This window comes from Crinia signifera, chromosome 9, assembly GCF_055691185.1.
Source record: "Crinia signifera chromosome 9, ASM5569118v1, whole genome shotgun sequence".
Classification (NCBI taxonomy): Eukaryota; Metazoa; Chordata; class Amphibia; order Anura; family Myobatrachidae; genus Crinia; species Crinia signifera.
Window position 1 is genome coordinate 4,060,381 of NC_139225.1, and position 12,853 is coordinate 4,073,233.

The window sequence follows — 12,853 nt, forward strand, 5'->3', positions numbered from 1 at the left end:
GAGATAGATAGATAGATAGATAGATAGATAGATAGATAGATAGATAACTGTCTCTGAAATTGTTATCCGACCACAAAGGAACCCCTTGTACTTTATAATCTAGGCAACATTCCAGTTGTCATATGAAATAATAACATATGTTATGTATAAAGCAATGAGGGTGCTACATAAGAAATAGGCCTAAAATGATTATTATGGATTACTGTACCAATAAAACCCATCTCAGGCTGACAGAGCAGTGAGGGGGGCTCAGCGGTCACAAATAATTGAAGTGCAGCATTTTGCATTGCAAAAACCTTAATTCTACCGTGTAAGTTCAAAGGGAGGAGCTGCATTATTGATTACAGCGTACAAGTTTCGGCATTGGAGCGCAACTAATCCCTTTCCTCATTTATTTCTTCCTGTCCGGGCTTTTTAGTTCTGGATCACAACATGCTGATTACAAGAGATTACGACTGCAGGGTGAAGTTTAACTGTGTCAGCGCTGTGCAGGAAGCTAGATATGTTGTTGTGCTGCTGTCCCTGCAGACTGCTGAATGGCATGCTGGCCTACTCTCTGAGTACCCAGAAGACCTCGGGCAGGTCTCACCGAGAGGCGACCACCCTGTGTCAGCGCTGTGCAGGAAGCTAGTTATGTTGTTGTGCTGCTGTCCTTGCAGACTGCTGAATAGCATGCTGGCCTACTCTCTGAGTACCCAGAAGACCTCGGCAGGTCTCACCGAGAGGCGACCACCCTGTGTCAGCGCTGTGCAGGAAGCTAGTTATGTTGTTGTGCTGCTGTCCCTGCAGACTGCTGAATGGCATGCTGGCCTACTCTCTGAATGTCCAGAAGACCTCCGGCAGGTCTCACCGAGAGGCGACCACCCTGTGTCAGCGCTGTGCAGGAAGCTAGTTATGTTGTTGTGCTGCTGTCCCTGCAGACTGCTGAATGGCATGCTGGCCTACTCTCTGAATGTCCAGAAGACCTCGGGCAGGTCTCACCGAGAGGCGACCACCCTGTGTCAGCGCTGTGCAGGAAGCTAGTTATGTTGTTGTGCTGCTGTCCCTGCAGACTGCTGAATGGCATGCTGGCCTACTCTCTGAATGTCCAGAAGACCTCGGGCAGGACTCACCGAGAGGCGACCACCCTGTGTCACCCACTACCCCAGTGAATTGGAAGCCCTAGTGTTTGTTGGTGCAATTTGTGCACTTTAGCATTATTGCGTCGGTCTCTCACTGCACCAGGGCACAAATTGAGGTATTTTACAGCAGGGTGAGCAATGCCGTGCTCCTCCCACAAACAACCTTTCACTTGGACCTTCCCGTCAGCATCTCCCAGACTGGTGGTTTAAAAATTTGGCAAGTTCCTATAAAGCATGGAAAAGAGACAGGTGTTTCAAACTGATGATCCAAGCAAGCATTCGCTTCAAAGATGGCCGCCCAGTTGCTTTCCGTTAACAATGTTCTTCACCAACTTCCTGTATAGGGACCGCATGTAACGGTATCCTTCCTAAACCAGTTCTGTTCCTTTCCTGAACCTTCATTTGTTGCCAAAAATTAAGGGTATTGTAGTATATGAAAATCTAGGAATTCTGGTGGTGATAAACAAGTTTCTCCTTTCCTATTGGACTATTATAACTATATTGTCCTTTCCTATTGGACTATTATAACTATGACAGAGACGTCCCCTAATGCCGCCAGAGCTGCACATGTGTATGAGAGCAAGCAGCAGGGGCCCGGATTTGTATTGAGACGCACTTATCATACTTTTGAGAAGGACACAATCATTAGACCGACAATATTAATGGGGTAGACATGCATTGGTTCGACTACTGAAGGTCGACAGGTCTTAGGTTGACACCTGAAATAGGTCGAAACGGGTAAGATTGACAGGGTCGGAAGGTCGACACGAGCATTATGTCGACAATGGGAAGGTTGACAGTCAAAGGTTGACATGACCCGTTTTTTTTTGAGTCAACATGTGCCGACAGGTGGCATTTCATGCCCTACCATTCACTACGGCGTGGTGGGAAAATACAGTATAATAGTGTGCCGAGCGCAGGCGAGGGGAGGCGGACACTTAGACAGTGTCCACGTCGACTATGTCGTCATTTGGGGAAAAAACCCACAAAAAACTCATGTGAACCTTCCCATTGTTGACCTAATGACTGTGTCGACCTGGTGAGACGCCCAGAAAACTGTCATTTTTACCACCGATCCACGTGACCACCCTCAAACAATGCCTGACAATTACTTACTGATAAATCCTCTGACACAACACCGCGCCCACACATGCACAGTGCGGCTTAGGCGCATACAAGGTCCACGGATAATCTCCCAAATGCGCAGAAATCATTTACATTTTGAATATTAAAGTTTAACACCCACATTTGATGGAACTTTTTCATACTGTCGGGAAAGTTGTCCATTTCTTTCACACGTTGGAAAGATCTAGCTACTGGGCGAGGAGGAAACCTACAGGAAATGTGTGCGATTCTCACTACAGAACACCGGAAATGAAATATTCATACTGCACATGAAAGAGAAATGTACAATGGTAAATCAGAGCGTGTCGGGGAATCCTGCAGTACATCGCTGGCCCCTATGTCTCAATAGGCTGACGAAGCACCAGCGCTTCTAGTCTGCCGGTACAGAATGTAACACCTGTCTCAGGAATCACAGAGGTTTACCTTGCAGATTGGGATGCCCCCTCTTTAACATTAAATGCTGTAATAGTAAATCTCAGGCGGCACAGCTAATGGATCATACAGAACGTGCTGAACAGCGCAGGCGATGCCTTCACGTTGGCATCTTCCTGCTCCCGATGCTTTTTATCCGTGCCACCTGCCCCAGGCAATCAACAAAGCTCTGCTTGTTCTGTCTTTCATCTCATTTGTTCACTGCAATTAGCATACGCAAGCTTTCATCATGAACTGCGATTCTGCTAACAGAGCTTGTTCCCACCGCTGCACCGCCACCACTTCTGTGCCGAAACGGCCGTGTCTTCTCTGAAACCACCTTACTGCTCAATGTCGGTTTGCCAATAAGGTTTTGGTTGATGGACTTTATTGATGGGTATTTGATTGTGGGGCATTTGGAAACAGATTCTAGTGATTGGAGGGGGGGGTGGTGTTGTCAGTTAGGTTTTGCTTTTGGACTCTAACGTGGTTACCTGGCGTAAATTATTGGTGAAAGGTTTAACTAGTGTGTATGCGTGTGTCAGAATGTCTGCGCACGTGTACATGACATGTTTATACGCAGCTGTCTATCCTTCTAAATGTGCAGCCAGTGTGTGTCTATATAGTATTGGGTATAATAAATAAACGGATATGAACATACGGTACTTTCCTAGCACGGCGCCCATCGCATCGTATACCATAAGCCATACAATGGTATGCGATGCGATGTTATGCGATGGCAGCCGATGTTATACAATTTTAAATCATATACCATTGCATTGTATGCCATTGTATGCCATATACAATGGTATATGATTTAAAATTGTATAAGCACCCTAATGGGTGTTTTCAATGTTAAATGGGCCCCCTATAAGATTATTATTGTATAAGCACCGTAAGGGGTGCTTACAATGTTAAAAGCACCCCCACGCCACCCCCACTATCAACACCAGCGGCAGTACGCATCCTCCGACCTTTTTTCATACCCCCACCATCCACGTAGGCATGGAGTTGATTCTAGATAGTGTGGCGAGCGGAACGAGTCACCGAGCCCGAAGCGTGGTGAGGGGATGCGGAATACATGTAAAGTAATAGGCGTGCGCTCGCCACGCTTCAGGCTCGGTGGCTCGCTGCGCTCGCCACACTATATAAAATCAACGCCGATGTGGATAGTGGGGGTATGAATAGGTCAGAGGACGCATACCGCCGCCGCTCGCCACCCTTCGGGTTGGTGTTGATAGTGGGGGTGCATTTAACATTGTAAGCACCCATTAGGGTGCTTATACAATTTAAAATCGTATAGGTGCAGAAATCGCATTGCATTGCATGAGACTATATGGCATGCGATGCGATACAATGCATAAGATGCCATGCGACAGAAAATCGAGGGCGTCGTGCTAGGAAACAAGTACAGAACATACTGATGAGACTCAGGAGGCCCCAAGCCAGACTGTCACGTTATATTCCAATCCTTTGTCTCCATTTAGGCTTCTAACACCAAAAAAAAAAAACACCTTTCTAACACATTTAATCTCTTCCAAACCGACCCCAGGATGCTGTAGGCAGATCAACAATAAATAGGTTGACCACTATTGGTCAAGTGTTGACACATAAAAAAAACATACCTTGGGTCTACATGGTCAAAATGTCGACACATACAATAGGTGTTGCCCAAAGCATGTTGGGCGAAGCGGTACACTTATATGGTGTCAAGGTATGTCAACCGATATCCCATGAAAAATGCATGTACAGCTATTCCATGTAGACCTATTGCTTGAGTATTGCGTTTACCTATTGCGTGCGTTCGGCGTTTACCTGCTGGCTGGGCGGATAATCTTCTATATTGGCAGTTCTAAAGGTGCCCACACATGGTACGTTCTGTGCTCGATGCATTTTGTACTAGATCATATCGCATCTAGTTCTAATCCCAGCGATATGTTACAACAGCGTGCGATTTGAACTAGATGCGATATAGTATAAAAAGTACTGGCTGCGCATACTTTTTTGGCTGGCGATGTGAACCACGCGGGAGCGTGCACCGCAAGCCAAAAGCCATGTGAACTGCAAGCAACCGAGAATCGCACCGTGTGTAGGCAGCATTACCCCCAAGGTTTCACATGCACCATTGCACAAATAGGAATATAGGCCAGCACACTGAGAAAATATTACAATAGAAGGTCACAGACTTGTGACCTCTGCCAGCGAAAGAGGGGCAGAAATTTATCATCGCTGGAACAGGTGTTACACCTGTGCCACCTGTGACTCTCCACTTATTTCGAAAGCGGCCAACTGGCACAGCTAGTTCCCATTCATACTAATTAATAGTTATTAAGAGAAGGTATTACCCATAAAAGCCAAGTAAATAAACCTCTCCGCTCCCTCCTGGAATTCAGTACGGACCCCGTTCAGTTCCTCTCACCCCTTCCTGCTTACCCGTTTCACACAGTCCACTTTTGACAGCCGCTCTTGGATGAGTCTGGACCACAGCGCGTCTGGGATTTCCTAGAGAAACACAACAAATACATAAATAAAAAGTACGCCATGAGATAAGAACTTGCACCAGACCATCTGTACTTTCTCTTGTAAAAGAAATGGGGGGGGGGGGGAGAGGGGGGAGAAATACACAACTTTCAGGAGAAAGGAGGAATAAGGAAAGAGCAGTCACTGTCTGCTGTCATCTTGTCCCGGTGGGTGGCGTGTGTCAGAACCTCTAGCTGCCGGAGAGCAAATCTGTGGCTTTGAGTACGTTTCCTTCCAAAGGTGTTTCCCGCTGCTCCCAGGCAGGGCTGGTGTCTAGTGCACAACTTTGATGTGTCATGTCAAAACAGACGTGCGTGTACCAGGGGGTCCACTTTACACAGCGTCGCCAAACCAATTTAACAAAAAGAAAAGCTAACTACTGTACCACAGGCCTAGTGGTGCCAGAGCCACAACCTCAGAAGTCTCTCCTCAGTTGTCACATCTACACCTTTCCTCAGGATCCTGATTTTATGTTAAAACATTGATTTACCTCATGTATGTATATATATTTTTTGTAATAATATATTTATGTCAAGCAAACAGGGAATGGTACTTGTTTCCTAGCACGGCGCCACCGATTTTAATTGTATGCAATCGGGTTGCAAAAATCGGGCCAATCGCACCACATGCAACCAAATCGCATGCGATGAGATCGACCCGACGACCTGATTTTTTACATTGGAACCAATGTTAAATGGTCCCTGAGACCCGATTTTACATTGGCCCCAATGTTAAATGCCCCCCAGACCCCCTTTTTCATTGTATGCCCCCCATTGTTAACGCCTCGCCATGATCAACATGAACCCGAAGCGTGGCGAGCGCAGCGAGGGGCGGCAGTATGCATCCTCCGACCTTTTCATACCCCCACTATCCACATCGCCGTGGAGTTGACTTTATATAGTGTGGCGAGCGCAGCGAGCCACTGAGCCCGAAGCGTGGCAAGCGCAGCGAGCCCCGCGAGGGGACGCGCATTACTTCACAAGTATTACGCGTGCGCTCGCTGTGCTTCGGGCTCGGTGGCTCGCTGCGCTCGCCACACTATATAAAGTCAACTCCACACCGACGTGGATAGTGGGGGTATGAAAAGGTCGGAGGAGGCGTACCGCCGCCCCTCGCTGCGCTCGCCAACACTTCGGGTTGGCGTTCATCGTGGGGTGGCGTTAACAATGGGGGGGGGGGGGGCATTTGACATACAAATTACCCATCAGGGTGGGTATACAATCAAAAATTGGGTATGGGGGCCATTTAACATTGGTTCCTATGTAAAATCGGGTCCATCGCATTGGTCGCATTGTATGCCATTATAATGGCATACAATGGACCCGATTTTACATAGGAATTTAACATTACATACAATGCTTACAATGTAAAATCGGGTCGGTTGCGTCGGTCGCATCGCATGCCATTATAATGGCATGCGATGGACCTGATTTTACATTTGTTGGGAAACCTCAAAAAAAGCCCGAAATCGGGTCGGTCGGGTACCATCGCATACCTTAAGTTAAGGTATGGATACTTGTTTCCTAGCACGGCCACACCGATTTACATCGGGGTGGTCATGTCGGAAAAATCGGGTCGATCGCATCGCATGCGATTTGGTCGCATGCGATGCGATCGACGCGACCGACCCGATTTTTTGATTGAATGAAATGTAAATCGGGTCCCGATTTTACATTGGATTCAATGTAAAATATTTCCTAGACCCCCAAATTTAACGACGTAAACCCCACCCCACGATAGACGAGGGGTGCCACCGAGCCCGAAGCGTGGCGAGCGCAGCGAGCCCCGCGAGGGGACGCGGATACCTGTGAAGCCCGCGAAGGGACGCGTTTACCTGTGAAGGTATCCGTGTGCGCTCGCCACGCTTCGGGCTCGGTGGCTCGCTGCGCTCGCCACACTATTCTATTCTCAACTCCACGCCCTAGTGGATAGTAGAGGAATGAAAAGGTCGGAGGACGCGCACCGCCGCCCCTTGCGGGCTCGCTGCGCTCGCCACGCTTCGGGTTGGTGTCTATCGTGGGGTGACGACGGGGACATCTATAATGTGAAATGGGTCATATTGGCCCATTTCACATTTTTCACATTTTTTTAAAGGTGAGATGGACTTAATCAAGTCCATCTCATCTTGTGCCATTATAATGGCACAAGACCGACGCGATCCTCACGATTTCAATGTTAAAAAATATTTTAACATTGAAGCCTATGGGGAAATCGGGGGCATCGCGTCGGTCGCGTCGGGACCAATGTTAATGGTCCCGACCGACGCGATGCCCCCGATTTTGTACCTTTGCCGGCAAAATGGACCTGATTTCAAAGGAAATCGGGTCCATCGTGTGGATCGTGTACCTTAACTTAAAGGTACACGATCCATAAGATTGTGGCCGTGCTAGGAAACAAGTACCAAGGTATGCAATGGGACCCGATGGGCGCCGTGCTAGGAAACAAGTACCCAGGGAATCTCTCAGTTTCCAGTGTTTTCTGTTGATTCCGCCATTTTTTTTAGATATTACCTAGTTTCTGCCTTGGCGTTGTTTTATGATTTATAAACGTGCGGTGATTCCAGAAGGAAATATGTCGACTTTGTTCAGTCATGAAATTTGCCAAAACGGACAAAGCCAAAAGGATTTTCAGAATTATTGTGCAGTCAGAAATCTCCTCGCAGGTTTATTGCGCTGCGTCCTGTAAACGAGCAATCGGTGGAAGCCAACAGGGTATCATAGGAAATATATTGTAGTAACAAACCCTTGCCTAATACCTTTATACAGTAGATAAACCAGCTTTATGTCAATGAGTGCATGTCATTTAATCCTAATATTGAAGGGGAGGAATTTAACATGCACAAGCTCTGCTAAGTTATCATTAACGACGGCACGGAGAATATGTCCTCTCATTAAGCGCGAGTGAAAAGCGAGTGGCTGATCATCGGAGGATTAACTGGCTCTGCGTATATACAAATCACTGGCACCCTCTATTGCTTCTAATCCCATCTAAAGATCTCAGGCATCCCTGCAGCTTAACAAAGAGGTTCGCAATGATGTCTGCTAATTGCACGCCGTTCCTTCTAGATGTACCAAGTGATGCAAAGAACTGCTGGTGTGAATGAGGGAAGACATCGAGTACTAGCGACGCAAGGATTCTGGGCTAGTAGAAATTGGGAAACATTGATTTATAGATAGAAGGAGAGCATAGAAAAATAAAAATCAGAGATCGGAAAAACCTTAAATAAATATGATGAAAAACATAGATCATGAGAATGAAAGTTTCCATTGCAGTAGAGTCAGAATCAGACCCATTAAGTTTTATAAGCTTCTCTATTGTGTGTGTGTGTGCGTGTGTGTGTGCGTGTGTGTGTGTGTGTATGTGCCGGGTATCAGGTTATCCCAAAAGCATCAGAATGTCTGTTTATTTTGGTCTGAAGAACTCCAGGATCCTGCTGGTGACCCTCTCCTCTAACTCCCCTAACCCTCCCCACTACCCCTAGCAGCCTAACCCTTCTCCCTTGTATGCTCCCACATCCATTCGCATGAGAGTGTACGGGGAAACAGAATCATTCGATGGTCATCCATTACACGTCAGCCTAGACTGACTTATTTGCAAGCGCCTGGACGCTGACATCCTGTGACATCAGCCGCCTGCTCCAAACGTGCTTCCGTGCGCCTGCGTTCACATGTGGACGCCCCCGGGTTTTTCTGGGAGCCCCCACCGTTTTTGTGGGAACGCTAGGAAACACTGGACGCCTGTACACCCCTGTCCGCACCGCTGTGTGCGAGCGTCTTACGACTGGTCTGCACATGTGTATTTATGTATTTCCCGATACGCATGTGCAGACCTGCAACATCGGACCCTGCAGTAGATTCAGCTCGTTACGAGCCAATGTGAATGAGCCCCTTAGTTCCTAACCCCTCTTCTTAGTCCCTAACTCCCCCCTGCGACCTAACCATAAACCACCCCTTGTGCCAAATCCTAAGGCTTCCTCCCCCTGTGGCTTAACGCTTAGAGACCCCGGAGGATTCATGATTGGGATACCGGCTGTTGGGATTACGGCATCAGGATTCTGATCCGTGTCACAGCTGTGATGTCTGTACAGTAGGTGCCGGTCAGGATTCTGATCCGTGTCACAGCTGCGGTGTCCGTATAGTAGGTGTCAGTCAGGATTCTGGCGCTTTCCATATACTGTGTGTGTGTGTATATATATATATATATATATATATTTATATATATACACACACACACACGCACACACACACGCACACACTTGTAGTAGTAGTTATTTCTGCAGAGAACCTTACACATGCCATTTGGGGATCCATTGAGAACACACGGAGCGGTGGTAATGTCTGCGGTAGTACGAGCGGGGCATTATTGTACATATAATTGATACTTTTCTGCGTGGATGCGTTTGGAAATAATGCATAAGTTCCAGCAGCTGTACCTGGCCTTTATCTGTGTACGAGAGCGCTTCTTCCACCAGTGCGGAGACATCATTTGACAACAAATTCTCTGGAGTGAGGTGAGTGGCATTCAGACGCCTACATAGCAGCTTTGCCTGTGGGGAGAGGAGAAGAGGAGTCCAACTTTTTGCAAAAGAAAATTGGTTTCAAAGGCCTTTTCTTTTCATGCCACGCGAACCTCTGGCGCCTTCCAGCTAGTGCTTTAAATAAATGATCTAATACCAAATGCATGTTTAAACACAGCGCTATTTCTCTGTTGTGTATGGAGGAAGGACATGGAGGGGTCAGAAACACACAATCAGGATGGCAAAACAAGTTATTACCAAAATATACAGTATATATCTTGTTGTATAATCTGTGTGAGCCTTTTAAAATGCACCAGTCAGCCGCACACACCGCCGAGGCAGCCATTTTGTGTGCTGACCCAATGCTCGGGAGTACCTAATGATGTTCAGTTTTATTTTGTATATATTCCTGTTTACCACACAATACAGATACCCCTAAGATTCACATAGTGTCTCCTGCCTCCACATCCTAATGAATTGGTAGCCTGCATTCTTATGAATACTGATTCGGTTTCACAATATGGCTGCCTCCACTGAGAGCGACAGCCCAGCCACGGCTGGAACAGAGCTCCATGCTGTCCTGTGCTTGACCCTTCCCCTAAATGTGTGATGTTATGACATCACACATGGGCGCTAGGCAGCGAACCCTTAAACACTCCAGCCGGCACTACAGTACAGGTGTCATGCAGGTGCCTTGCGGAAGCACATGTACTGCGCCTAGGGAAATGGGACACCTTACACACCCCTAGTTACAACTCTGACTGTACCCGAATCAGAGAGAAGCATCGCAAAGTGCTTAACGTGTTATTTTACGCATACGAGAAAAGTTTCTTATCCGCATTTCCAGAATTTTCTAGGATTTTGTGATATAATACGGTTTATTTTTTTCCCCAGAATTGCTTTGGATATGGATATTATTTTTTGCCCATTATTATATTGTATGATTTATTATTATGATTAGTATATGCTATATATCAGACACCGTGCATTTAGATTATGATGAGAAAGGCCACAGTATACGGATCATACTGTATATAGGTCACGAGGATCCTCCACCATTTATATATTTAAGGACTGTGCTATGATTGATTACAGCTGCTTAACTTTTACATTATTATTATTATTAATATTATTATAATAATTAAATATATCCCCCGAAACCATGTCCAGAGCTTTCTCTGCCGCCCATGAGTTGCAGGCATACGTACCATTGTTTGTTTTCCTGATGCGGGTGGGCCCAAAACGAAAATTCTTGGAACTGTGGAGCACAAAAATAGTCATTATAATCAAATTCAGCCATCACTAATCCTATAGTGCCAATGGGCCTGATTCGGACTCTGTCATACAAGTGCAGAAATCTTCTGTGATTTGCGCACTTCTGCGCATGTGTGCGTGCCAAAGCACACATGTGCGATCCCTGAAACGGTTATCACAGGTGATCGGGCAGCGACCTGATCGTTGTGTAAGAGCGGCCTGGATAAGGCGGGCCTGTCTGGACAGCTTGGGGGGAGGGACTACAACCAGACCTGCTTCTGGCTTCACAGCTGGGCTGCGCAGAAAGGGGGCAGACGGTAATGTGTGAGCGGTTTGCTGTGTAGTGAAGTACTCGCACTTTGCGCCAACAATGTGGACACATAGCATGGTGGGACAAGGCGAGAGGGGCAGCCTACTCCTTGCTGGGTGGCTTCCCTGCAGCCTAGTACTGGCAGTTGTCATTTTGCAAAGTTTCCCAAAATGACAATGGAGTCTGAATCAGGATATGCAGAAGACTGTTACAGGGCTGTGTGTTAGCTGGGCTGGAAAAGCGAAATATTATTGCATTGTAGCCTAGCACTGGATTCATCATTACATACTGTCACACTGATCAAGTATTGGCAGTTCTAGCATTCTATCCAGATATCTGTTATCCAAATTATTCCCCCAAAAAACGAACAGACATCTGTAACTGGCACTACTGGGGACATGATATGTAACCGGCACTACATGGGACATGCTATGTAACTGGCACTACTGGGGACATGATATGTAACTGGCACTACTGAGGACATGATATGTAACTGGCTCTACTGGGGACATGATCTGTAACTGGCACTACTGGGGACATGATATGTAACTGGCACTACTGGGGACATGATATGTAACTGGCACTACTGGGGACATGATATGTAACTGGCACTACTGCTAACATGATATGTAACTGGCACTACTGGGGACATGATATGTAACTGGCACTACTGGGGACATGATATGTAACTGGCACTACAGAGGGCATGATATGTAACCGGCACTACTGGGGACATGATATGTAACTGGCACTACAGAGGGCATGATATGTAACTTGCACTACTGCTAACATGATATGTAACTGGCACTACTGGGGACATGATATGTAACCGCCACTACTGAGGACATGATATGTAACTGGCACTACTGGGGACATGATATGTAACTGGCACTACTGAGGACATGATATGTAACTGCCACTAAATATGTGCAAGATTTATTTCTTAGTATTCAAATTCAGTGCATGAGATAGTACACAAATATGTTTTAAAAACTTGTTTCTTGCACAAATAAAATATTTGTGTGTGTATTTCATGTGGTTGGTGTGTTTATACAACATAAGTGCATTTTGTGTTCACACATTGGTAACTTCCTCAAGATACCTTATTGGAATATAAAAATATTTTAAAATATGGAATAATCCGTTATCCAAATAGCTTCGGATCCCAAGCATTTTGGATAAGGGACACTCATCCTGTATTCTATAGTATTCTAAAATTGAGTGAAAATTGGAGATGAATATTCTATTTGCTGCCAGGAAATTATTTTAAATACCATTGATGGTGTTGGTAAGTTTTTGTCTTTCTTAACCCTTTAAGTGCCGACATCTCTGTGAGAGATGTTCAAAATATCCGCTATAAATGCCAGCGTCGCTCACATTTGTTATATAAATTTAAAAAACAATGCTGTTTTTTTTTAATGATATATATATATATATATATATATATATATATATATATAATTTAAAAAAAAATAAAAAACCAACATTGTCCTATATAAGCTAAAAATTACAGGTCATTATGACAAATAAAAATGTTTGCGTGGACATTTTTCACACCTGCGGCATTAGATGCAAGCCAGCATCAGACTGTCACTG

General features: G+C 45.9%; 1 protein-coding gene across 1 annotated transcript in view; it reads right to left on the reverse strand.

Annotated features, from left to right (window-relative positions):
- AK8 (adenylate kinase 8) overlaps positions 1 to 12,853 on the reverse strand; it is an 86,558-nt gene that overhangs the window by 61,404 nt on the left and 12,301 nt on the right. The window contains exons 3-5 of the mRNA XM_083160929.1: positions 10,902 to 10,951; positions 9,610 to 9,723; positions 5,091 to 5,159 (exon numbers count right to left, since the gene is read on the reverse strand). Coding sequence (XP_083017055.1) covers positions 5,091 to 5,159; positions 9,610 to 9,723; positions 10,902 to 10,951 — 233 coding nt within the window. The remainder of the gene's footprint in view (positions 1 to 5,090; positions 5,160 to 9,609; positions 9,724 to 10,901; positions 10,952 to 12,853) is intronic.